Source organism: Cantharellus anzutake, assembly GCF_015039405.1.
Source record: "Cantharellus anzutake strain C23 chromosome Unknown EI90scaffold_125, whole genome shotgun sequence".
Classification (NCBI taxonomy): domain Eukaryota; kingdom Fungi; phylum Basidiomycota; class Agaricomycetes; order Cantharellales; family Hydnaceae; genus Cantharellus; species Cantharellus anzutake.
In genome coordinates this window covers 198,492-223,832 of record NW_024067075.1, presented here as the reverse complement: position 1 = coordinate 223,832, position 25,341 = coordinate 198,492, and the positions used below count along the sequence as shown (strand labels likewise).

General features: G+C 48.4%; 5 protein-coding genes across 5 annotated transcripts; 4 read left to right on the top strand and 1 right to left on the bottom strand.

The window, feature by feature from the left end:
* Nucleotides 1–1,818: 1,818 nt before the first annotated feature.
* EI90DRAFT_3159000 (mitochondrial carrier domain-containing protein) lies at nucleotides 1,819–4,162 on the top strand. The gene is made up of 11 exons (XM_039066210.1): nucleotides 1,819–2,119; nucleotides 2,169–2,258; nucleotides 2,311–2,517; nucleotides 2,580–3,025; nucleotides 3,079–3,114; nucleotides 3,178–3,283; nucleotides 3,337–3,362; nucleotides 3,412–3,516; nucleotides 3,576–3,887; nucleotides 3,950–4,002; nucleotides 4,053–4,162. The coding sequence occupies exons 1-11, from the start codon at nucleotides 1,969–1,971 to the stop codon at nucleotides 4,066–4,068; spliced, it is 1,548 nt and encodes a 515-aa protein (XP_038909045.1). The 5' UTR covers nucleotides 1,819–1,968; the 3' UTR covers nucleotides 4,069–4,162.
* An 890-nt stretch (nucleotides 4,163–5,052) lies between these two features.
* Nucleotides 5,053–7,491, bottom strand: EI90DRAFT_3021715 (uncharacterized protein; the record flags this gene model as incomplete). The annotated part of the gene is made up of 9 exons (XM_039057692.1): nucleotides 5,053–5,678; nucleotides 5,708–5,812; nucleotides 5,869–5,983; nucleotides 6,031–6,438; nucleotides 6,508–6,677; nucleotides 6,742–7,006; nucleotides 7,059–7,125; nucleotides 7,180–7,316; nucleotides 7,366–7,491. The coding sequence occupies 9 exons, from the start codon at nucleotides 7,489–7,491 to the stop codon at nucleotides 5,053–5,055; spliced, it is 2,019 nt and encodes a 672-aa protein (XP_038909044.1).
* Nucleotides 7,492–10,177: 2,686 nt separating this feature from the next.
* On the top strand, nucleotides 10,178–12,550 carry EI90DRAFT_3087204 (uncharacterized protein). Its single transcript, XM_039062222.1, has 13 exons — nucleotides 10,178–10,246; nucleotides 10,301–10,354; nucleotides 10,475–10,522; nucleotides 10,584–10,780; nucleotides 10,838–11,021; nucleotides 11,076–11,125; nucleotides 11,244–11,301; nucleotides 11,358–11,536; nucleotides 11,603–11,883; nucleotides 11,964–11,982; nucleotides 12,074–12,237; nucleotides 12,309–12,320; nucleotides 12,378–12,550. Exons 1-13 carry the CDS (start codon nucleotides 10,214–10,216, stop codon nucleotides 12,404–12,406), a joined length of 1,308 nt encoding a protein of 435 aa, XP_038909043.1. The 5' UTR covers nucleotides 10,178–10,213; the 3' UTR covers nucleotides 12,407–12,550.
* Nucleotides 12,551–16,167: 3,617 nt separating this feature from the next.
* On the top strand, nucleotides 16,168–19,227 carry EI90DRAFT_294949 (glyoxal oxidase N-terminus-domain-containing protein). The gene is made up of 11 exons (XM_039055385.1): nucleotides 16,168–16,512; nucleotides 16,578–16,620; nucleotides 16,729–16,943; nucleotides 16,993–17,085; nucleotides 17,186–17,253; nucleotides 17,332–17,539; nucleotides 17,605–17,888; nucleotides 17,952–18,024; nucleotides 18,083–18,180; nucleotides 18,256–18,553; nucleotides 18,629–19,227. Exons 1-11 carry the CDS (start codon nucleotides 16,283–16,285, stop codon nucleotides 18,831–18,833), a joined length of 1,815 nt encoding a protein of 604 aa, XP_038909042.1. The 5' UTR covers nucleotides 16,168–16,282; the 3' UTR covers nucleotides 18,834–19,227.
* Nucleotides 19,228–22,117: 2,890 nt separating this feature from the next.
* On the top strand, nucleotides 22,118–25,129 carry EI90DRAFT_3021712 (glyoxal oxidase N-terminus-domain-containing protein; the record flags this gene model as incomplete). Its single annotated transcript, XM_039057691.1, has 11 exons — nucleotides 22,118–22,323; nucleotides 22,386–22,428; nucleotides 22,707–22,921; nucleotides 23,023–23,115; nucleotides 23,243–23,307; nucleotides 23,491–23,698; nucleotides 23,853–24,136; nucleotides 24,206–24,278; nucleotides 24,372–24,469; nucleotides 24,539–24,833; nucleotides 24,925–25,129. The coding sequence occupies 11 exons, from the start codon at nucleotides 22,118–22,120 to the stop codon at nucleotides 25,127–25,129; spliced, it is 1,785 nt and encodes a 594-aa protein (XP_038909041.1).
* Nucleotides 25,130–25,341: the final 212 nt, after the last annotated feature.

The following is a 25,341-nucleotide window of genomic DNA, read 5'->3' as shown; positions in this document are numbered from 1 at the left end:
AACCCAAACGGCTCAGGAATGTGTATTGAGTTTTCATTCCCGTTGTTTACTAGTGGACAACACTTAGACTCGACATCAAAGCATGTGTTCCTCGGGACCCATAGCTTATTTCCATCGACGTCAATGACGCCGTTGACTTTGCACTTATAACTGGGGTTATTCCAGGGGCCTCGAGTCCCATCTCACGAACGCCCTCGCGATTCACCTCACCTTTCTCAGTTTCCTCGATCGTCTGATTCATGTAACGTCCGGACATCAGGCCAACAACTACTCAACGAAGGACAATTCGTCATACCTCAAACTCCAGTCGGGAGTAAATTGGTTTAGCCCGATCCCCAGTGGCTGGGAGGTAGACAGGTGCGGGAGGATTTGAGCCAACGGCTCTGCTTATGACCGAATTCATGAGAATTCTCGCATACCCTACGAATGTATGATTAGTCCCATAGACTTCAAGGCAACAAGATCGACCACCCTTCGATTCGTGCCTAGGATCAGTGAGATCAACCGTCCAGATTCCTCTGGTTTTGAGCCTCGAGCGCAGCATGCTCTTCGCGAAAAACTCATCCGATCGTTGGGAAAACTGAGTCCACTACTGGGTGTTTCCGGCTGGTAGGGAGGGGGGGGGGTGAAAGCGTTGTCGCACCTGGTTCTTTAGCTCACTCGGAACCCAGAAGCAGGGACTTCAGTGGGCCTTGAACCGAGGGTGGAGTGGCGTCGACATCTTGTCCAACTTCCATATTTTTAATGGAGGATTGTCACTCGAACTCCTCCCGTGCTCTAGCGATAGGATCTGTCCAGCTTGATACTGAAATCTGGTGGAGGAAGTCCAGGAAAGTTCTCGACATTCTGTTACAAGTTCCGAATCCCATCACGCACGTAAGCACGCACTAAAATTGTGCGAGACCTTCGCTGGCTGCCTTTTGAATATAGAGCTCTTCATCACGAATTCTGTAAAGACCTTGGGCCTAACAATGAGGACGTTTTGCTGCGGAACGTAGTCCACTACTTTCCAGATAGAACTTGAGCCACAATAGGTGGATCGGCGTCACCTAGATGTGGAGACCGGGGCTACAGGCGTCGGGGCAAAGAGCGGGAGAAGAAACTTTCAGAGAATAAAGTGTGGTACGAAAAGGATGTGTGGTAGAGAGCCAAACACCGTGAATGGTACTACCCAATGTGATATTGTGGGGGAATATGAAGATGTTGCAGACTTCAAGTTGAGCGATTTGCACCAGACACCAGACTAGGCAGGATCCACACCAGACCGGACCGCAACTGCGAGTATCTCCAGGAACCAGAAATATTCTGGCGCCCAACGAAGTTTGCAAGATGCTAGGTAAGTAGCCAGCAATAGAAAAAGACGCGCACCGACATCAAGTGTCTGGCCATCTATGTATGTGGTGACCGTGTTTAGCGAATGTTTGATGAACTGTGTATGAATAGTACTGTATCGTGACCAGTGGCTGTGCTTTTCTGGCAAGAACCCGACGGAGAACCTCCCTGGGTGCCATTGTTAGCCATCTCCTGGTCTATATCGGAAGCTTCCGTCGCTCGTTTAAACTTGTACTCTTTGAGGCGGGGGATTTTTTACGCCTCAGCCTTACCTGAGGGTTCATTGATCTCACGCAATTTCCCCATCGGGTCATCTGGCCTGCTTCGCTCAGGCAGCCAGAGTAGCGGGCAATGCTCGGCTCAGGCAAAGAGGATGGGGATGTAGCATGCCGCCCGTCACATGCTGCATATAAACCCAACATGCTCGAGGATAGTCGGAAAGAGTGTAGCAACTCTCCACCACTTCCAGAATCGCATTCAGGCTTTTCCAACGCTTCAGTTCCGCAATCTTTGCGCGAGTACAGACATCTGGAGGACGAGAAGAAGCGAGAGGCGCGCCTTAGGGCCGTGTGGGAAAGCTTGCCTGTGGTGTTGTCAGCAGAAAACAAAAAATTCCACTCAACTTTGAACGTTGAGATGACCTCCGAACGGGCAAAAGCGCTGAAGCACGCATACCTCGTTGAATTGACTGGAAAGTGCACGCATCCATCGCATTATCGTGGCCAAAATGCCTCATCGCGCTTGGATTGGGTTGCGTTTAAGAGGTATGCGGATGCCAAGGAGAGAGGCAAGCGAAATCCATCCTTTGTCGCTTTTGAGTCTTACATTGTTTCTAGAGTTGTGGGCGATCTTTCATGATGAGCTAGATCTCGACGGTAATGGACATTTAGATGCCGCCGAATGGGCAGCTGCGTTGCAAAAAACGGGTGAGTGTTCTGTTGATCGACCTACCTGACGATATTGACTTGGTTGCCCAAGGGATATATATGTCTCCTCAAGCTTTATCTGATTTCATGACTGCCGTCACTTCTTCTCCAGATTCCCCTGCCATATCCTTTACAGAATTCCGCGACTATTTATTACTCCTGCCGAGAGAGATCTCTCCAAGAGAAATACACCAGTATTATGAAATGAGGAGGCTCATGGGTGACGATGGACGGGGCCCAGCACGTGTCACTATGGAAGGTATGCTTTTTCGTGTGATCTCTTCCAAGTCGCGCGGAGGTTGAGGTTGAGATTGATACCAGGTGACGTCAGTCTGAGTGGTGAAGATAGCTCGTATCACACCCAATCACATCATGTAACAGCTGAATCATGGCAGCAGTCGCTGCCGACAGCTGACCATTCGTACGATGACCATCATGATGCTGATGATACAGATGAAGAGGAAGAGGAAGATGACAGTCACCACCTCCTCGGCTCTTCGTCCCTCAAGTTCCTACTGGCGGGGGGCGTCGCCGGTGTTGTCTCGCGGACAGCAACCGCCCCTTTCGACCGTCTGAAGGTGTACTTGATGACAACTTCTATTGATCTTGTGAGCTCTAACATCTCATTGAATGCTGCACCGGCGACGTCGAGTGCACTCCAACGAGGGACACAGGTAATATGGCGAGCCATCCTTAATATTTATGCTGAGGGTGGTGTGCGAGCTTTTTGGGTTGGTAATGCGTTGAACACCGCGAAAATAATGCCGGTACGAAGTGTACCATTCGGCTTTTCTAGTATGGCTAACCTCATCGCTCAAAGGAATCGGCCATCAAATTTATGTCGTACGAGACTGCAGTATGTATCGCATTATCCTTGCAACCTCTATCAACCTCACCCTGCACTCCTGTGCTGGCATAGAAACAAGCATTTGCAAAATACGTCGATAAGGTGGACGACCCACGCGAGATTTCTGGTGTTAGTCGATTCATCTCTGGTGGCATTGGTGGGATGACGAGCCAACTTGGTAGGACTACTTGACCTATCATATGATACTCTCTCACTTCACGTAAATCGTAGCAATATATCCTATAGAGACTTTGAAGGCAATTATGACCCCGAAGATCCATTTAGCTTGATCTAACTACTTCATAGACGCAAATGATGAGCACCGCTGGTAGCCAGACAAGATCATTGATGCCTTCAATAAAACGTGTCTGGGCGTTAGGTGGTTTCCCTGCCTATTATCGCGGGCTTGTTGTGGGTGCCACCTTGACTTCGACTGCTCCTTTCTCCTCTTGATTCTCCTACCCACCCAGATTGGTCTAGTTGGGGTATTTCCTTATTCCGCCATCGACATGTCCACCTTTGAGGCCCTCAAACTTGCATATGTGCGTTCAACAGGTATATCGGAGCCGGGCGTATTAGCGCTCTTGGCCTTCGGGAGCATTAGCGGAAGCGTGGGCGCTACATCCGTGTACCCAATCAACCTAATCAGGACACGGTTACAGGCGAGCGGCTCTTCGGGGCACCCCCAGCGGTATGATGGAATGATGGACGTTATAAGGAAAACCTATTCAAAGGAAGGCTGGAAGAGTTTCTACAAAGGTTTGGTCCCAACCCTTGCTAAGGTGGGTAGCATAGCTGTTCCTTGTTCATTCCATAGCTCCCGCTCATTCATCCGTGCTTCAAGGTTGTACCGGCCGTCTCGATATCGTATGTTGTTTACGAAAGCACTAAACGGCAGTAAGTCATTGCATTCCACTATAATAATCATTGCCTCACGGCGAGCACAGATTAGGGGTTGCGTGAACTTGATCGCTCTCCTGGTTTCATCACGGACCGGCCCCCGCTGGCACACGCTTGCATACACGATTTCTATGCTTAGACTACATTCTCCTACGCTGCCTGTGATATTATATTATGTTAGTTGGACTCTTTGCATCCTAGGTATATGATATCGGCAATTACTTCAACTTGGTGTTCATTATGTTTACATCCACACCCGTACAGTCCGGTGCCGGTCTTACGCTTGGAAACAATCTCATTAATCATTGCACAAAACCTGTTCCTTCGATGGTCATCAGGCTACCTTTGTGGAAGGGGAAGCTCGTTTTCCAGGCCGTTGTGTACCAATCGTCCCCGAGTCCTAGTAGACTCGTACCCCATCCACCCGCTGACGTGTTGAGGTCCTGGCCACGGTGTGGCATCGGAGACGGTGCGTGGACCTGTATCATTCGTGTTGTTTGGGGACCCATTAAAGCCTGGAGTACAATGTGCCCGTTGCCCACAGGCCTCGGGGAATGAGGATGAACCTTTAACCTGTCAATATTTCGCCATTTATATTTAAGACACCGTAGCAAACTGAATAAGCAAACGAAGGAATTTAGTCATGAATTGTACATGATAAATGCGACTCTTGGCCCTAATTTTTCCTTGCCTGCTTCTGCTTGGTAGAAAAGTGATTCCGTGATAAAGTTGTATCATGCGCCTTAGGTAATTGTTGCACGGCATTTTCAGACGTTGGGGACGTCTTCAGGGTTCACCTGAGATACGAACAAACCATATTTTTGAGGCTAGTAGTACAGACGCAGTTACACAAAACATTCAAAATTTTGTGGAGATGGGGAGCCTATTTACTTCGTGGGGTCAGCGATTTTAATGTCGAAATTGTGTTCACTAGGGATATCAATGATGAGATCCCCTTCTTTGGTCCTGGTAATCTTCCTCGAGACAACCTTTGCGTCGATTTTTGAATCGATGACCACGGCCGAGTCCGACTGTGAGAAGAGACATTTAGCATAAATGCTCTGTTGACATTTGATCGACCGTGAGTGAAGTGATCACCTTCAGTATACCAAGGTACAGCTTTTCCTTCAAGTGATTGACCACGTCGCTTTCGCTCAGCCCCAATGCTTTCTTTTTTTGAAGGTCTTGAAGCTCGGAGGTCAAGTGTACATAGCCTTCAATGTCTTGTTCTGCGCGACTGTCGCAATTTGGGCACTGGTTGCGCGCGCTGTAGTTGATGAAAACATCGTGGGTACCAACAGCCTTCTTCCTCCATTCGGCAATTGTCTTTGGATATTCTTCGAGGAAGACGAATACAGAGAAACTCTTGTCGATCACGAAGCGCTTTGACAGAATGCGAACGGACCACGACAGAGCGGACCGCGTCTCTCCGGTGGGCTCGTCGCCGAAGATTGAGTACTTTCCATATAATTTGTCGACTTCCGTTCGAATGTGCGCCTTGAGTTTGTCATTGGGCACGAGGCCGCCATTCTTGTCTAGATATTCCGGATAGGTGTGATTGAACGTTTCATGAGAACGAATTTCAGCCGAAGTCCACCATTTGTCCGTGTCCTCGCCCTCGTCCTTGGGCTTCCGGAATGGGTAAAGAGCTGGAGGTGGTGAGCCTTCAGAACCTGATCTCAGACAAGAATCAGACTCCAACCTGTTGGTTCGTTTTCATGAACCCATACGTCCGGATGAAGCGTACTCCACAGAGACAACAACCTATCGACTTGGGAGTGATGAAGGAAGAACAAGGGATCAAAAGCTGAGAAGTCCAAGTCAACAGTTCTGTCTTTCGTTTGTCTAGTTTTCGGATCGCACCTCCCAGACCGCTATTGAAATGGCCGTTGAATCCCACTATGTTGTGGATAGTGTCGTGCACCGCCTCCAGACTGCTTGTACCTCCCTTACGACCCCCCCGCTTTTTGCCTTGTTGCTAAAATCATCCCACGTGAGAATATCGAACAGGTCGTGAGTATTCACTGTAAGTTGTTTCTGTGCGGCTTTGAAGGAACTGGGAATCATAAGCAACATTAGTTTAGAACCGGATGGTTTTTTCTTGGCTCGCCTCTTGATGGATTCTGCCGAATCTCTGCTATATGGATGCCTAAGGGTTCTGTCGAAACCCTGGTACTCGGCGGGAAAGCTGCTCTTCGAGAAACGGGAGTCGAACTGATAATAAAGGAAAGGGTTTTGCAAGTGCTTGCTCCCCTCCGGCGTTTCAATATCGAAAGTCTGTGTAGAGAAAAAAATGTTGAGGAACGACGGATCCCGCTCCTTGGCCCAGTCCCAGTAAGGCTGGCGTAGATCCTCTGCTGCTCGTACCCATTTCTGTTTGTCTGTGCCAGCATATCTGTTTGCTATCTTGATAGCACGCTCCTGGATGACTTGCTGAATCACGAAGTGCATCAGGCCTGCATTCAGCGTTCCAGGAATGGTGGGGAACATTTGATGACTTACCTCGAAGAGAGCAACGTAAGGTCTATGCCAGGTCGGGAAGAGGGGTGAGGCGTGCTGGCAGTAGACACCTGTGCCTGGGGCATTGTTCCAAAGAATAAGAGGAAGCCCGTGAAGCGAGCTAATCTGATAATACGACGTAATGAGGCTTTCCGGCAACTTTTTCACTTCGACTGTGAGGTGATGGAAACTGTAAGGATGACGTGAAAAAATTTAGCGTGGAAATTCTTAACTGACTCAAAGCCTGAATGTACAAAGCAAAGAACCGCTTGTCCTTACGAAACTCCTCAATCTCCAGTCGAGGAGGTGGCGTCTTACCCTCGCGTTTCTCCGGTTTGTTCGCTCCAGTAATATCGACTGTTCCTTCAAGGACCTGGGGAACCTCCCCAAGACGCTTCTTTTGTATGTCAGGGGGTGGAGGGGGGATGCCAGTAATAATGTGAAACTCCTGCAGTTTCGTTGGTAATCCATTTTCGGGCTCCCGCACGTTATCCAGGATTATCTGCAACGGAGCTTTAGGATCCTCGTATAAAGGCGAGTATGACACAACCCACTGGTACACGGTGAGAATCCTTTGTAAGATCAAAAGTCCAAGCCCTTCCACGATTATCTTTAATCAGACTGTGACGGGGGGTCAGTAGGCGGAGACAGTACATGGGAGCTTAGCCTTCATACCTGCCTGCGCCGGTTTCTACAATATTCCACTCGACCGCATCCTCCTTGTTATTGGTGTAATCTATCTGATGGTCGTAATACCCAAATTTTGCCCACTTCCCATTACTAACTTGAATCTTTCGGCCCTCCCGACGAAACTGAAGCAGGTTCAAATAAGATCGTTGACGAAGACGATGCGTAACTTACGATCTGTGTATCGAGCCCGAAACGGAAAACATCCGCCTGTAGGCAAGAACCAGGAACGAAGGTCACTGCCAGCCTATGGCCAGTGTTGGGAACGATGATCGTTTCGTAGCCGGAAATGTCGGACATGCTGCACGAAGGATAAAGTATGCTGTTAGGATGAGGGCATCTTTATAATGGACGGAGCGACTCTAAATAGTATCCAGTTTGACACAAAGAAATGGGGACCCAGGGATCGGGTGAATGGAAATGCGCAATCGGTGCATGAAGAGCTGTGACAAGAAATGAACAATAGAAACATGAGCTCCGTATTGTTGAAGAACCGCCCTAGCCGAAAAATCACTCTACGGGTCATCCGATGGACAGTACTACCAACATGGTCGTGCTCGGCAGGTTCGACTGAGAAAGGTCATGGGGGCGACGCGCATGAATTGATACCTGATCGAGCGTGGCCTATCTGGGTCTTCCACCTGTTCAAGCATTTGCTCCATGTATTGTCCCTGACTTGCATCTATCTCCCAAGCGAAAGAACTGAGAAGCAACTTGTCCCTGGTCTAGATCTGCAACATTCTTGGAGTCAGAGGTCGTAAGCCTGGCACGACATTGAAGGCATCTATCTCGTAAGAGCTGAGATGCATGCATGCACACGGCTTCTGGCTGGTCTACTAGATCTGCATCATTCTTGGAATCGAGCCCGTAAACCGTTGATCGGATTCAGTTCATGCCTGTTTGCATATGCCGCCCCATCATGAAGTCGTGCAAAAGTATCCTGAAAGGACTGTGTATACTGTGTATTCTAATGACTAAATTTAATCACTAATAAGACCGGATGGATGCCGCGGTATTCGGCCTCATGGCGTGGCTTCTACAATCGGTGGGGGAAGTCTCGCCCAGCGGCGCAATGTCAAGCACCTGGCCCAGTTGCAGCCAGCCTTGTGACCCAATGCTTCCGAGTCAACCAGACTTCCGAATCCGCGTGTCCAGCCGTAGATACTAATGGAAAATGAAAAGCTCTACTGGATCGAGGCAGGTTTTGCTTATCGGACTACAGAGTCTCATTGGTTGATCCGCGGCGTACGAATCGATGCTCCTCGGGTCATGTCAGATCCAACCGAAGTCATCGAACTGGCGCTCGAATCAATTTCCATTCAGCCTCGTGGTCACAGGTTTGACAGCTTCATCGGCGGAGTTGCGCAATCTCCGCAAAGCAATTGTGGTTAGAGTTGTTTTTCACCCTTGCTCACGATCATTGCGCCTCTCAACTCTCCAACGGTTGTCATGGTGCACCAGGTTCTGGGGTCCGCCACTCCGCATTAGTAGTAGAGGTGGGTGAACCGATTTCATCACACAATGCTGGCAAATCGGCTGGTGGGACTAGATGCAGGTTTTCTCACGTTCCTGTCCGCTGATTCTTATCGTTGATGCAGAGATCGGCAGCATTGTATACACCGGGGTTAAGCGGGAAAACTAAACCAAATCGGCCGTTGCTGCCAATCCGTCAGTATTCACTGGCGCGCATCTACTTCATTTATTTCCCTCGTGGAAAGGTGGAGTGCGCATCTATTTTCAGGGCTGAGAAAATGCATGAATCTCGTCCTTTAGATCTGAACCATCTTTAAAAGGTCTCAGGGATCATGCCCATATTTCGGGCTTCACATGGATGCTGTTACTTCAAGTTCCAGAGCCTCGGCGAGAGAATTATCTATCATTCGCTTCAGCAGGAATTCCTAATAGAGGCTGGTGACCTGCCTAGAATTCATCCTGATCGTGGTTGAACAGAGCTTTCGCCCTTGCGCGTTTCAATTTTCCAGGGGTCTTGTGACCCACCCCTTCCATCAAACTTTCGAACCTGCACTAGTAGGAAGCTAGAGACAGGCAAACGGATTTCACCCATAATCTGATCACGCAATAATTAGAAGTTTTGCTAGATTCGGGTTTTGCTTGTCCGTCCCGCGCAAGCTTTACTTGTTATTGGTCAACGGACAGTCTATTAATCACAGCTATAGCAATGATTGTCGTATAATTGCTGTTCGCGGATTTCCTCGGCGGCGGAAGAGACACCAGAGTCGCTCGCGCGTGGCGATGCAATAATATTTGATCGCATCGCAGAGTTCTAGCTGATCTTGACCCTTCCGCGTTGTGCCTCTTCATTTTTATGAGTTGGAGAATCCCCGTGACTCGCAGAGAGGCGATTTGGCACAAATGTGAACGTGCGGGCCAGTGGATTCGGCTTAGAATGACCATGAGGTGGTTGCGCGTGAATCGATGCCCACTCTCGTTTTCATTTGCGCGCGCATCGCTGCTTCATGCATCGTCATTATGCAATGATATCGCCAGGCACAACATGACCTCCGTAGCGAAAAGCAGCGAGAAGCCTGAATTATGCATACGGCTCGATCCTGGTCCAGATCTGAACCGATGTTGTGGAGCTTCCATCATCGGCGAGAGCGGTCTCGCCCCTGGCCCCGTTCAGGGATTGTAGTTGAACTGATCATTCACCCTTGCGCGTTGTTTCTCTAAGGGGCCTTGTGATCCACTACTTCCATCAGGCTTCTGAATTCACATTAGTGGAGATAGCCAATTTTAGTTGTAATGACTGCACAATCCTGGAGAACGGCCTGACCAGGGAAGGCTTTCCTAAGTGCAGGCCCTTCGCAGCGATCAGCAGTCTTGCCATGAATCGGTTCCATGGTGTACAACAGACATTCGGAGTTATGATTCCTATCGACGAGGATTCCCGAATGAGCCGCCATTTACTTCCCAAGACGGCCCCCTATCGCCACTGTCCATATAACACGACGGTGCCTTCATTCTATGCCCTTGTGGTGCAGCCAGTAATTCCTCCTCCATCATGGGTTCTCAACAGGAAAATATCTATACTTATGTTCGTACTCAGACCTCATCCCTTCGAGCGTACAGAACTTATATCAATGTTTAGATTGTCAACAATGAATCCAATACTGTGGCGGAGGCCGCGGGAGGCGACAACGCGGTGAGTTAGGGCCTTTATCAATGTGTGTTTCATGTGTAACATATGTTTAAACAGTGAGTGTGACTACCTGACTCGACAGTTGCATCATTGAACTAAACATGAACCATGATGACATCAAGGCTTGTTGTTGGCTATAAATTGTTGCCCGAGCGCATTGAAAATCAGAAGGTTCGGCCCAGCAGAAGCACTTTATGACTCTCATATCATCTGAGCAAATCGTTGTTTATAGTGGACTTTGGAAAAGGCGGACCAGCCTGATCTCTTCTACATCAAGACCGGGCCCAAGGCCGACTCCGGGACTGGCCAGGGCCCTTTTTACCTTAACATTGATGGCAAGCCGGTCGTCGGTGCGGTCATCATCACTACGAAGGGGCCCGGGCAGAAATGGAGGATTCGTTTTGAAGACCCTGTACTGAATACCTTCAAGTAACGTACCCTTGTGCCCGAATGCTTGAGGTACAACCCACTAAATCACTACTTAAGAATTTTGTATCCCGGAGCGCATCCCGAAGGGGAGCTGGCTGTCAATCTGAGTTATGGTAGTTCTGCGTCTGGAGCTCCTCTCATTCTCTGGGGCCCTCCGGATCAGCAGAAGCAGGACCATCAGAGGTGGAAATTCGTTCGGATCGAGCCTCCTTCGCCATTCGAATTCCACCGTCCTTATGTGGTGAGCGCTTAACATCGATTGTTATTGAGTTATTTTATGACGGACGACGAACAGATTGTCAATAGCAAAACAGGGACTGTAGCCCAACTTAAGGACAATCAAAAGGTTCGTTTGCGTTTTTTTTTTCCTTGTTTAGAAATTCATATTCTAACCTCTGTCCTTCCCGTAGTTAGCTTGAGTGTCCTTGCCCTCCATAAATGAAGCTAATTTATCGACTTGAAGCAATACCGATATTGGGGCATACCTACTCGCAGAGTATGCGAAAAGGGAGAGGCAAGAGGTACGGGTCCATTACAAACATCGACATCAGATATTGATATTATTATTTCATCGTAGTGGACGTTCGAGAAGGCCGATGAGAAGCAAAACAATTCATTTTTCATTAAAAGTTCGGCGGGATCCTACCTCGCTGTCAAAGAGGTCAAGACGGGAGCATCTATCATCCACACGAGTGATTCCAAGAACAAGGGACATTGGTATTGGGAGGCGGACAAGCGTGATCCCACAAAATTCAGGTATTTGTTCTCCCGTATCTGTTCTTCATAGGAGTGTTTGGACCGACGAAACTGCGTTTTATTCAGTATATATCTCCGGGAATCCCGGGAATCCGGCTCGAAGTTTCTTCTCGATCTTGATCGTGGTGTCGCGACGCCTGGGGCGAAAATACAGCTGTGGGACCCGAAAAGTGAAACATCTGATCCGGATAATCAACACTGGAAGTTCGTGCTGTCGACCGCTGATCCGGAACTGGCAGTCAACTTGCAGAATGAGGCGGAGGTTGCTTCTCAATACTACGACGACATATACTTCCCGGAAGACAGTATTTGGAAGGCCTGGGTTAAAGTGAATCCAAAGAGTGAAGGTATTGTCATACACCGTTTCGACCGGCTGAGGATTATGCACTTACGCCGAGTCACAATCGGGGTTGGCGGCGATCACCAGAGTTATTCTTTCCTACGCGGTAAGACACATTGCTAACAGTTGGTCTGCGCTGGGCACTGATGAACTTGAATATCCACGTTGCGCCCACCGGGTTCCCCTTTCTCCCGAAGCGAAAATAACGAGGAATACAATTCCCCAATCTTAGTTAAGAATACACATGTTCTTCAGATCAGCGGCCAAGACGACATCAAGAAATTAAGCAATCAAGAAGTGTGGATTCGGGGAGACTGGCGGTTCGCCGTCTTCCAGATTTCGGGGAAACCGCAGAAAGGACGTGAGTCTTGACGACTACTGCAGGACCATTCACCACGCTCTTACTAATCGTCTCTACTCATCGTTATGCAGGGATCCTTTACAGTGAGTGCTGCATTCAGGAGGTTCAGTGGATTAATTTGCTGATGGTTGATTATGCAGACGATGCGAAATATGTTCAAAACCAATAAGGGAACCGCTAGTTCGTCCCATTGACGTACTCGAGTGTTCAGTTCGCTTTGGCTCATCGTGAGAAGACTGCCATATGTGTATAATTTCCGATGTTGTAAATCACAATGCCTGCCCGAACGAATGGAATTTCTTTGTTATCTGCGCTTGCGATGTTGTCCGTTCATATGCCCAAATAGTCTTTAGCCGCAAGTTGCAGATAATCCCTTGCAGAACAAGGGTGCTGGTGAGGGTGGAGGATTCGCAAGGGAGAAGCAGGTAGGTGAAGCTATGGCCACAAACTAGGATTCAGGATCTGGCTAGCGCCAACACTAAATCGCAAGTGAAATCTGTCCGATCGGATGTATTGATGTCAAGATCCATAACGGGTCACCATAGATCAGATTGACGGGGAATGTGGGCAACTCTGGAAACCAGGGGGGTGTGCCAACCATGTTTAAGGGCATGAAAGGGGGCGACAGTGTGCGCAAAGTGAGCAGCGCTCGAAAGTGATAGTTGAGATGAAAGCAAGTTGAATTCAGTTTCTTTTGTTTTCCCAGTAGCCTTCGCGATACAAATGTATGTATTTGGGGTTTGTCTTGGGAAATGCCAGTTCGCGGTTGAAGTCAGTTTGACTACCAAAGATGTAAATTTCAAGCGCATTTTATTCAAACCCAAATGTTTAAGGGCGTTATTTGCGTATTGAGTGCGCTTTCACATCGCTTGAAATTTTGCGTGTCACACGTCCCAGTGGTCGATCGCATCCTGTGCCACCGCAAATCTTCTCCTTGACAATAGCTCAGTCAGTTGAAATGCAGCCCAAAACGAGAGGATATCGATCAGGTGCGTGGTTGCACATGAAAACTGCGCAGCCGCGCCAAGGAAAGTGGTGTTTCAAATTCAACTACGGTTGAAATGCACGCCCGGGGGTTTGTGACTAGGGCGCCGTAGCCTTAGAGGTGTATCGTGTGTTTGATCGCTGTCCGGTTTGCCTCCCATAAATTCCGTAGCGGGGATCGTCCCGCGTGTGGGTCCACTGACTTGGAGGGTCAGGAATATCCCGTTGGTTCTGAACCAGTCCGACGGGACGCCGTCCCTTTCGGGGAGCATGCCTCTCCAGGTTTCGAGTACCAATTTTCTGGAAGGGCTTTGCTTCCATACTTCTTTCTGTCTGTCAGGACGATCGTATACGTCATTATCAATGGCGAAGAAAAGATCAATAAACAAAAAAAATAGTAGAAGAATAATAACGACGGACCTATTCCATATCACTAGAAGGCCATTCGTAGGAGCTCCTCTGGGTTTGATATGACTCAGGTTCCGGCATGCTTCGCGCGGTCGTCTCCATCCACAAATGTAGCAAGCCAGGGAAAAGGAGGTACTGAGCATTATTTAGGTTAGTACAGGGAGTAGGTGGTGTGTTATGTTTGTGGTTCAGGGCAGGGCAGATTGTTGTTTATCGTGTGCAGCAAGGTGGGGAAGGGGTCAATAAAGTCTTAGAGAGAACGAATAATAGGTGCCTCACTGGGATGATGCCTAGCTAAGTGGCCTGGAGGAGGCAGATAGTACACAGCAAGACAGATATTGCGTGTTGGAGAAAGGAGCAGGATTAGACGATGTCGAAAGTTTGAAAGAACAAGGAAATACACGTAAGCCACATGGGGGATGGAGAGACGGAGAGACGTGGTGGGCAAGCAAAAGCAAAAGGGAATCGATTGTGAACTTATGCTGTGCATGTAGTGAGAGCACAATGACTATTGCCCATCCATATCCAAGGTTGTGCTATATGTTTGAAAGCATGACAACGTCGGATCTTCGTTGGGAAGAGGGTAATATTTCCGTGGCTCTGCCTACTAGTAAGCTGTACATAGTTGCGCAACTACTTCGTTCAATACTTAAGCATTGATACGCCACGATGTACTTAGTCTCGTTTGTGCGCCGAGTGGTCGTGTCATCGGTTTGACAAATCGTGTTGTCTGGAAGTATCGAGTGGGTCTTGTCATAGGCAGAGCATGAGTACAGTATTGCGCGTCATGCGGTTCAAGTTAACAGAGGCTGGTTACGCTGACAGCCCAAGCTCGCGATCATGGTTGTGACGTGGAAAATGTTACGTACAGTCCGATTTCCTCTCCGAATGAAGGCGTGAGTCAAGACGTGCGAATGTTAGTGACGGAGGTTTCCGTTTTGCTCTTCAACAGGTGATGTTGGAACGCCGTGATGACCGTCTTCAACATGCTTCTTTGACTGCGGCACCCTTCTGGGCGTGCAAGGTACTATTGAGGTACTCTGTTGACTGTGCGGTTTCGCTGATATGGCCGAGTTGGAGTGCCGATATACACATGACGTGCCTGGAGTACTGTAACTGGAACCCCCACTTGTCTCATGGCCGCTGATCGATCAGGGGAAGTTATGCTTCGGTGCCACCAGCGATCAGAATATTCACCCTGACGGCGAGGGATATCCTGGTGTTCCGTGTGGCGTAGTCCACATTCAGTGTCTCCAGTCATTTTTTTGCCCATACTTTCTTTCACTGCGTGACTCGTGGATTATGTATAGTGCTTTACGCAAAATCACTACATGAGAAGAATACTTTGCCATACAAGGTTGACTTCGAGTGCGAAGTGACCACCGATGGGGAACCACTATCTTGCATGCTACGTCAACGGGCTCTATTGTTGTTAACGAATCATTGATTCAACAGATCGGCAAAAAATATATAGATTGCGTTCCTTCCTTGTGCTCCGGCTTTCGAAGCTGTACACCCGATCTCTGGCGTCGGTCAGCATGTTTCAGGCTCCTTGTGCTCCCTTGCCGTGCTTGGCGGTTCCCCCGCAACCGCTGATTGCCGTCAGATGGTCCTGATCGCCCATCTCGGGGCGGGCAATATCTCTGGAGTCATTTTCGTGGATGCTTTCGATGAATGGACGTGGTGACTCTCCCCTTTGTGCCACCAATCCGCCCTCAAGTATTGTACTAGGACGTCCATGGACATGTTCTTGGCCCTACTTTAACTTTTAACGTCTCTTCCTCTCCTTTCTTCCGGCTTCTCTTATTCCTCCGATGTACGCACTGTCATACACGCACGGCGCATAAGCCAAAATCTTTAGACTTATTTCTAGTCCAATTCGGTTCAGTTCGGCTCGGTTAGATTGTTAATTACTTATATCAGATCGGTCTTTGTTGTGCATGAACAACCTCACGAGCACTGTTCCTGGTATCTATGATGTGTCGACGTCCGTAGGACTAGGATCAGGGACGATGAAACCATGATTTTACTTACGTCGAGGCAAAACCGTGGAATGGGTGCGGGTGGATGATGCCAGGAGTGAGTGAGCGATACCTATTGTTGACTAATGCCTCTGTCACAAATGTGTGCAGACAGGAATAAAGAAGGAAACATCCAAAACTCGTCCAACTTGAATCCGCTGACCACTTATCGAAAATAAAATAGGAAGGCAGTTCCGACGCTCATGTCGGATCTGGGATGAATCAATGTAAGTATGTGTGATATCCTTATGTGGTCGGCGCTGGAGGGTCCTGATTTGTCATGACCTACACATGTGGAAAAGGGGAGGGGCATTCATGGATCCATTTACCGTCATGAAACCCATTCGGCCATCTCGGTTAGGTTAGTGCCCGTCCTGGTCAACATGGTGACAACTCCTGCTCGTTGCTTGTTATTCTAAGCACCCATGAGTCCTGTTATTCAGCGCACATGAAACGATCATTCGTACTCGTCTACGTAACATTTCACTCTTTTCCTTGGGTGTAGGGCGACCTGAGAACTGGCACATCTATATATACTCTGGGCAAGAGGTGCACTATGGACTCACTCATCCCCTCATCGACTTTCGTTGACGCTTCTAAGCTTCTCTTGACTCACAAACTGCTTGGCGATCATGATAACTAGGCCTCTCTCGACCCCTTCATTCTTTAGCTTCTTTTCTCCCTTCTTCCTATTCCTCATTCAGCAACAGTGTGCGCACGTCGGGGTCTATGGAGCCAGTTTGCCGTCCCCTCGTTCCCAGTATGGAGGTCAAGATGGGGCTCGCTGGAATGCAAGTACAGATCCCATAGTTCTGACTCGTCGAGCCTCCAAATCAAATTCGTTTGAGGTTGTCGGGAATAGGTGCGTTGTGTCCATCGAATCGGAGTCAAAAATAGGAATTGAACCCGGAATTGTAATATTTTCAGTGGAGTTGCTGCACAGGCGATGTTCCTTGGAACGGAGAACAAGGTCAGTTCAGGATCTACTTCAAAAATAGTTTTGTTTTTTGCTAACTCGCGTATCATGGCAATCACAAATTCCTTCGCTGCTGTTGATCCTTTCTGCCACAAACAAAAGGTCTACATCGTTGACCGTGTAGAATCGAACCCGATACAAATAGCCAACCATCCCGCTTGGGCGGCCGAATATTCGCTTTCTAACAACCAGTTTAGAGCGATGGATATCAGAACGGATACATTTTGTGCTGGTGGCTCAAGTTTGGGGGATGGGAGGTGGGTGCATGTTGGTGGCACTGGCAAAGTGTCGAAGTGGGATGAAGACGGAAGCCAGAGGTGAGTGTTTCTAAAATCATTGAGTTCGTTTTATACTGATGATTCGTAGCGTGAGGTTGATATCGCCTTGTGATGATGCCTCGTGTCAATGGATAGAAGACCCGAAGAATGCTATGTCAACAACCCGGTGGTATCCTTCAGTGTTAGTATTCATTTATCTTTTCGGCTGGTACTCTTTGGCATTCAACTCAAATCTCAAATCTGGACGATTCCACTGACGATGAGCTTATCTGCCCTCTTAGGGAACCAATGGATGATGGCAGTGTGATCATCATTGGGGGTGCTACATCGGGCCCCCGGTTTATAAGCTGTATGTTTGTTCCCTTTCTCTATCCATGTGCCTTCCTCCCAACGGTTCCATTTGCTCTCCTCTTTCCACTCTTTGCAGCCCCGAGCGTAAACAATCCAACCTACGAATTCTTTCCTTCCCGTGGCCTACCCGTGCAACTTCAATTTCTCAAGGATACTCTCCCTGCCAATATGTACCCCCTTACATGGTTGTTACCAAGTGGGAGGGTATTCGTACAAGCAAATTGGGGGACAATGATATTGGATGTGAAGAGCGGGAAGGAGACCAGGTTAGATAATGTTCCGAAGTGCGTTTCTGTGGTCTTGCATAAGCGTTTTGTTTTTTGAACTAATTTTAATTCAAAAACAACAGTGCTGTTCGAACATACCCCGCTAGTGCTGCCACGGTTTTACTTCCACTGACGCCTGATAATGGCTACTCCGCTACCATTCTGATGTGCGGAGGACAGAATAATAATGTGTGGGTGCAATCAAAGAGCTTGGTAAATAAAGCCGCCAGCAATGATTGCGTGAGGATTTCCCCTGATGGTGATGCGAAGTGGAAGGGGGACGCCACCTTGCCGGAGGGGAGGGTTATGGGGAGTTTTATCATCTTACCAGACGGAAATATCTGGCTGGGGAACGGAGCTAAAACTGGTAAGCGTGAACTCGTTTCAGCAGACATGTGGGTGCATCTGCTGATGTCGCGCACGGGGTTAGGCACGTCTGGTTATGGATCAGGATCATATTTGATTGGGCAGTCCTATGCTAGAGACCCGGTTCTGGCTCCAGTGTGAGTGAAGTTTTGAGGTCACTACAAGTCTTTTCGTAATCGTCCGGTTTACCTGCAGGGTGTACGATCCTTCGACGAGGACGTTTAGTCGGGCAGGGCTAGGTTCGAGTACAATTGCAAGGATGTATCATTCCTCGGCGACCCTTCTTCCCGATGGCAAGTCCCTTTTCTCCGCCCTCAGAATCGTCCCCAATGCTGACTCTCCATTTCATAATAATGCATATCTTTCAGGCTCCGTCTTCATTGCAGGATCCAATCCCAATGGTGGTGTCACGGACACCACTTTCGCTACAGAATACCGTACAGAGAAATTTTACCCTTGGTACTATAGCAACCCACGCCCTCAGCCGATTTCTGGATTACCGGATCGATTAGGATATGGAGGGAATTATTTTGACGTGAGAGTCGCTCGCGGGGCCGGATTGCAAGGCTTGGCACCCGTAGTGGCGGCAGGAAAGACCAAGGTTGTAATTATACGCACCGGGTTTTCGACACACGCGATGAATATGGGTCAGAGGTATCTTCAATTGTGAGCAACGGATTTTCATCTTTTTTTTTTTTTTCCCCCTCCTTCATCTCGCTCATTACGTTGTGGGATTAATAGGGACAGCACGGCAAATGCAAATGCCGACGGATCTATCACAATACATGTCTCTCAAGTCCCACCCAATCCTGCGCTGTTTGCACCTGGCACAGCGTTCTTGTATGTGGTTGTAAATGGAGTACCAAGTATTGGGAAACGAGTCATAGTTGGGAACGGGATCGGGAAACAGGTAGCAAAGGCCCCACAGAGACTACCTAGACCGTGAAAAGCGCACAAATATCGTCTGCTACACACAGCCATTCATACTATGACATTCGTCGGGAAGGATTGAGGATTATTTCACCGTAATTATGTAGTGGCATATGTAGACTGCGAGGTAATTACGGTATTAGTTGCGGTGGCACTGCTACTCCCTCCACTCCAGCTGCATAGAGCCAGTCCTATATCCATTTATTGCTATAACATGAATCCGAGTAGTTTTCGAGCTGCGCCGCTTGAATTGTGTGGGCTACCCGTACGGCTTGTTGTTAAAGAGGGACACTCGGATAACGGGGGAACAGAACTGATTAACATTGTCGCCGCACGGGGGTATAATTAGCTAAGGTAACAACAGGATATCAGACAAAAGTGATAAAGAAATGAGATGCACGTAGGCGCTACATGTGGAACGTAGTCAACAGTGAGACACGTAGCACATGTTCAAAGTTGTATCATATCATAGCCGACATGGGCATGGAACATGATGTGCTTACCGGCACGTCGTCATGTCTTTCTCAACCAACACGGCTTCCTACCAGCTACCCTCATCCCTTAGCCCTGTCGTAATAGTACATTGCATTGTATTTGGTGTTTGAGAAACACCATTGCCTGCTGTGCACTGAAGCTGTTTGGTACTGTCTCCGTAGTCCCGGCCATCTCACTGCGAAGTCCAAGGATCCAACCTGGCTTTCACGGGGAAAGCCTTATCTTCATCCGAAACCCTCATATTCTCCAGGAACGATCTCTGTGACGAGGGAAACTCGCTCCATCAGTCAGGGAACAAAAAAAAAAAAACTAGATTGATCCGGGATTTTGCGAGAACTTGGAGAGAATTGCCGAAGCACCAATACACCGTCTGCATTCGTTGTTAGGATCTGGTGTACATTGCATTGGGAGCGCCGTTCCCACCCAGAGTGAGGCTATATGACGCATTGGGTGACATGACAATTTTTGAGACGAGCCTCGCGCGGGGTAAATGTCGGTGCTACTGTCAGCGGTTCCAGCCGATCTTGAGATCCCTAGTAAGTAAGAACACTGTCTAACCCGTTCGACCCGTTTGCCTGCAGCTACACGGTGAGTGCAGTGCATGTTAGTGCAAGAGTTATGCTTCAAGTCCCCAAATAGAGCCGGGTTAACTACATACAGCTGTCTTTCCACTGATTACCATGGTACCCCTTTACGCTAATCGATCGTTGGTACTGCTGCCTTCCTAGTCGTAAATAGCACCGTAACGGACGTACGATTGGCCATGCAAGTGCGCGCACATGGCGCGATTGGCTTCGGATGTTGTGTTTGTGTGCAGCATTGATCGAGCGCCGCTTGTTGCGGTGTGCACAAGTAACGTGAAGCCGAGGCAGCAAAATTCATTTGGGTATATACAAGTACAACATTATAGGGTTGTCCATTGTGACGTTCCGTATGGCGGTCACCGGCCGGTGGCGCCAGGACAGTCTTTGAAATAACGAGTTCCTTCAATCCTCCAAATCTTCCTTAGCTTAACCCATGCCATTATTCATAGTGCCCGTTACCCACGTACCTACAGACATATAAATCGATCAGCCAAAGTACCTGCGAAGTTAGCCACTGAGTTACGTAAGGAATAAGATGTACTTTCTTACGGACTGACTTTGATCGAGTACTATCAGTTGTAGAAGCACAGGTGGAAAAGCCTTCCCTGCGAAGGTGGCAGTAGGGTGTTGTTACTGGTGCCGTGTAGGGTACAAGAAGCTTCTTTCTTTTTGTATCACTCGAATGAGGGTACACTCCACCCGGAATCCAGACTCTTGCCCTCATGTTCGTATTTGATTTGTGTATTGTGCTGTCGGTTTCTTACGTGACTGGGTATTGGTAAGTGTGGGATAGTACCTTACGGAAGCGTTGGAGCCGAGGCCGAATGTGTTCGGGGCTTGTCTCCTCCGGTTCTACATAATTCTTCCTGTCGACAACATCCAAGTTCATGTTCTAGACAATACTGGTGTTGACGTGTGCTATCGCTATCGCTTCATGCACACCCTGTAGCTCCTGTGGACGAATGAGAGTAATGGAGGGAAGGACTGCCTTGCAATTCCCTATCGTCTGTATTTTTTCAATTTTTTCGGGTCCAATTTTACGTACGAGTGAGAAGGAAATAGTAAGAAATTTGAAAGTGGCGCTGGATTGATGTGTATGCTGGTAGATCAACCCCCTCAGGGCTTTCTCCCTTCTTCTGCACGCATGAAGCAAAGGAAAAAAGAACGGGTACATCGATGAACAAAAAGCGTTTTCATCAGAACACAAACTTCAACGGGACAAAGATTAAATAATGTCATCCCATGTTTATCTTATCGATCTATTTATTACGTCTTCTGATCAGAGTGAATTGAATGAAGGGGAGCAAGGAATTTCGTGGCGCTTATGTGCGTGTCACCGGAGGTTGTTCTCGCGTAACACCGGAAGAGGTTTGCATCCCGGGTGCCATTCTTCCACGCCATTGAATTTTTTTGGAAATTTTGGGTGAAGTGACGTCGATTTGTGGTGGCCTCGCTGAGTCCTCGCGTGAGCGACTTTGTGTCTGCATGAACATGTTGGGCTTAGTGTGTCAGCAACGTGTCTATTTGCCGTTTTGTCGATAACACGTTTCCTAGGCCTGTTCTTGTACATATATGTTAAAGGGACGAATAGAACCATGATTATCGATAAGTTTGGAATCCATTCCCCCAAGTTTCTTCCTCTCTCCCACTGATCCATTGGTTTGTACTTTGACAATGAGAGGTTAGCTGAAGCGGACTGGAAGATCTTTGGCAATGAGGGTACGTTGGAGAGTGGTTTGTGCTGGGGAATTATCCATTTACGTCATTGGAACGGGTTGTGCCGATTTGGAATTGGCGGAAACGTTACCCCGCGTAATTCTCCGTTGGTCATATTCCTTCCCCGCTATATTCATTGATTTCCCACGTCAGACCACAATTCAATCTCCTCCTACTGCCTACCATGTGTACCTATGTGTGTTGTCCGTGTCAAGTATCGCTATTCCCCCTCATGTGGCTCACGTATATAGCACCCCGTCTCCTCGCTCTCTTGCCTCCACCTTTTCGCCCTCGCCGCGTTCTTGCTCTTTTCTCCATAACACGCGACCAGCTTGGACTTGACCTACTGCACCATCTCGTTTGTTCAAGTTCTTTGACTTGGAGTCATTCTAGTAAGGCACCCCTTCATTCCTCTCTTACTTTCTATGACACGATTAACGCCTTCTCCATATGATGAACATCCCTTAGCCTCACGCCTCACGCTTGTCATCCCCAATTATAAATCATGCTTTTCTCAGTCTCCTTGAAACTCTTCTTCTCCATTGTCTTCTCTACACCCTTCCTAGCACTCGCTGCTAGGCTTCCTTCTTCAGAGGTCCTCGCCCGTTCTCCTTCCGGGAAACTTGAAGATGGAGCCGAAGGGCATCGGGAACTTGGGCGTCAGATCGAACGTAGGGCTACTACCAATGCCTTTCAAGTAGTTGGGAACAGGTCAGCTCGTTATTGTCTCGCTGGAACCTTTTTGTCTGATTGGTGACGTTCTTTCTCTCTAGTGGTGTATCGGCACAGATGATGTTCTTGGGAACGGCAGACAAGGTGAGTTTATTTACAGCGTAAACCCTCGAGTTCATCCCCCCCTTTTTTGTTTTCCCCCATTCCTTTCGATATGAGCGCGCCGCTCTCACTGATATAGAGTCCTGTTGTGATAACCGGGGAGATGTCCCACGGTCGGACGTATCCCGCGCCCCTGGCGCCCGCGTTCTTTGTTTCTCCGAATTGACGCCGAGACAAAGTGATTGACGACTTTCCTCCCTCCTCTCTTTTCCGCTCGCTACGCCATGGTCACCGTGATGATGACACATGTCGAGTTCTAGGTCTACATCTTAGATAAAGTCGAAAGCAACTCCTTGCAAGTCAACGGTCATTCGGCGTTCGCGACCGAGTATACGCTTTCGAGTGATGGGGTACGTGCGATGGACGTCAAGACGAATACGTGGTGCGCTGGGGGTTCTAGTTTGGGGGATGGGAGATGGATTAGTGTCGGTGGCAATCTCGGAGTGGCTGGATACGATGGTGATGGTGGGTTTGGGTGAGTGGATTTGTTTCCTTTTTGTTTTCCCTTGGCGCTTTTGAGGCAAGGGGGAGGGAGAGAAGATGAGTATCATGTACTGATAAATGCTTTGGGATCAGGGTGAGGTTCCTTACGCCTTGTGATGGAGGCGATTGTGAGTGGGATGACAATCCTGCGAATTACATTTCGACGAGGAGGTGGTATGTTACAGTGTAAGTTTTATGACTGATGGGAGAAGTTTCATCCTTTTGCGCCTAACTTGAACACTTCATTTTCCCCAACCGTCTCTCCATCCTTGTGTCCCTGCCCCTTTTCAACGGTGCTTGTTCGGCATCCCAGTGAGCCAATGGACGATGGAGGAGTGATCATTATTGGAGGATCCACATACGGTGGTTACGTCAACGGTTCGTCTCCCTCATCAAATAATTTGCTCATCTTCCAATCATATGACTCCTTCGAATCAATGGCGTCGTGTCGATCGGACGCAATCGATGCGATACTAATTAACTGATTACCTACCATCCCCCGCCTTCCTTCGACATCCCCACGCAACATCTACTATTCGACTCGACAACCATGACACACAGACGCAACCCGCAACAACCCGACCTACGAATTTTATCCATCCCGAGGCGGGATCAAAACGCTCAATCTCTTAGTCAATACTCTCCCTGCTAATTATTACCCCTTAACTTGGTTGTTACCTTCTGGACGACTCTTCATTCAGGCGAATCTGGAGACGGCGATTTTGGATCCTAGCAGTGGCACTGAGACCAGGATTGCGGACGTTCCGGCGTGAGTAAATATTTTAATTTGTTCTGTTACGCTTTTTTTTTTTTTTTTTTTTGCCTTTCCCCTCTTCTTTTTTCGATTCCCAGCATGAGTTCTTCACTTTCGATTCGAGATTGCTTATACCAACTGACTCCCACCTCCCACACCCCTACATCAGTGCTGTCCGCACTAACCCAGCAGGCGGAGCGGCCGTTCTCCTCCCTTTAACCCCCGCCAATGGCTATACGGCGACCATCCTGATGTGCGGAGGACAGGATATAAGCGATTGGACGCCGTCCGCTGCATTGGTGAACCACCCAGCGAGCGATAGCTGTGTGAGGATCACGCCGGATGGTGGAGGCAGCTGGAGTCAGGATGCAACGTTACCTGAGGGGAGAACGCTGGGGAGTTTTGTCCTTTTGCCGGATGGTAAGATTTGGTTAGGGAATGGAGCGGGGACTGGTAAGTTTGGCATTTCCCCTTTTTGAGCTTCTCCCTTGAAGGGTCGTGATGTTGTTTTCATTCTTTTAGGGACGGCGGGATATGGATCAGGGTCGTATTTGATTGGAAGTTCGTTTGCTAAGAATCCGATTCAGACACCCGTGTAGGTTTTTTTTTTTTTCGGCGTTGATTGATGCCAATATCGACTTTCTCTCTCTTTTTGGCACCTAATGAATTGTCATTGTCATCCCTCTAGGATTTACGATCCTGCCACGAGGTCGTTCAATCGTGCGGGACTTGGGACGAGCGACGTTCCGAGGCTGTATCATTCTTCGGCTATACTTCTTCCTGATGGTATCATTTATTTCTTTCCTTAGCTCTGGATGAAACTCACGTCTGCTCCCTGGCCTTAAACATTAATAGGTTCTGTGTTCATAGCAGGTTCCAACCCCAATAACGACGTCCAAACGCGGCTTTATCCCACTGAATACCGAACGGAGAAATTCTTCCCGTGGTACTACAACCTCGTAAGGCCTGAGCCTATCGGGACGATCCCGGGACAATTGTCCTATGGAGGAAATTACTTCACGATTCAGTTGAATGGGTCGAGTTTACAGGGGCTGACGCCAAGTGTGGCCGCGACGAGTAGTCGAGTTATCATTATTCGAACTGGATTCTCGACGCATGGGTTGAACATGGGACAGAGGTATTTGGAATTGTGGGTGTGCTTTTCCTTCCTCCCACATCGAATGTTTTTTTTTGTTTGTTTTCAAATACTGATAACGATGGCATTGCTATATGTGCAACAGAAACAGCACAGCGACTCCTACTTCAAATGACTCGATTTCGTTGTTCATCTCTCAAGTCCCACCGAACCCTGCGTTGTTTGCGCCGGGGTCTGCGTTTTTGCATGTGGTTGTGAACGGTGTACCAAGTATCGGGAGGCAGGTGATGATTGGGAACGGGATTGGGTCTCAGCCGACCTTGCCTGTGCAGAGGTTGCCGGGTCCTTGAGGCCCTGCTAGATTTGAGAGGTTTGTTTATACAGTTTGTTTTTCTTATTTACAGCAACCGTCAAAAAAATCTGCGCGTCAAATCTTGATGGATATATCAGGCAAAACATGTGATTTGCGATTTAGGGAAAAAATCACCGTGTCCCAATGGCACCACCAAAAAAGGATATTACTCATCGTTCTATTGTTATAGCGGCTGCGCATGCATGTAGT

What these genes read in the sequence shown, in the direction of transcription:
- EI90DRAFT_294949 (XM_039055385.1), top strand. Translation starts at nt 16,283, where the DNA reads ATGATAACTAGGCCTCTCTCGACCCCTTCATTCTTTAGCTTCTTTTCT. An exon ending in GGGGAACGGAGCTAAAACTG is followed by an intron (nt 17,889 to 17,951) that starts GTAAGCGTGAAC and finishes GCACGGGGTTAG; the next exon opens with GCACGTCTGGTTATGGATCA. An exon ending in GGCGACCCTTCTTCCCGATG is followed by an intron (nt 18,181 to 18,255) that starts GCAAGTCCCTTT and finishes CATATCTTTCAG; the next exon opens with GCTCCGTCTTCATTGCAGGA.
- EI90DRAFT_3087204 (XM_039062222.1), top strand. Translation starts at nt 10,214, where the DNA reads ATGGGTTCTCAACAGGAAAATATCTATACTTAT. An exon ending in AATTCCACCGTCCTTATGTG is followed by an intron (nt 11,022 to 11,075) that starts GTGAGCGCTTAA and finishes GACGACGAACAG; the next exon opens with ATTGTCAATAGCAAAACAGG. An exon ending in CAACTTAAGGACAATCAAAA is followed by an intron (nt 11,126 to 11,243) that starts GGTTCGTTTGCG and finishes ATCGACTTGAAG; the next exon opens with CAATACCGATATTGGGGCAT.
- EI90DRAFT_3159000 (XM_039066210.1), top strand. Translation starts at nt 1,969, where the DNA reads ATGACCTCCGAACGGGCAAAAGCGCTGAAGCACGCATACCTCGTTGAA. An exon ending in ATCCTATAGAGACTTTGAAG is followed by an intron (nt 3,363 to 3,411) that starts GCAATTATGACC and finishes ACTACTTCATAG; the next exon opens with ACGCAAATGATGAGCACCGC. An exon ending in CCTATTATCGCGGGCTTGTT is followed by an intron (nt 3,517 to 3,575) that starts GTGGGTGCCACC and finishes CTACCCACCCAG; the next exon opens with ATTGGTCTAGTTGGGGTATT.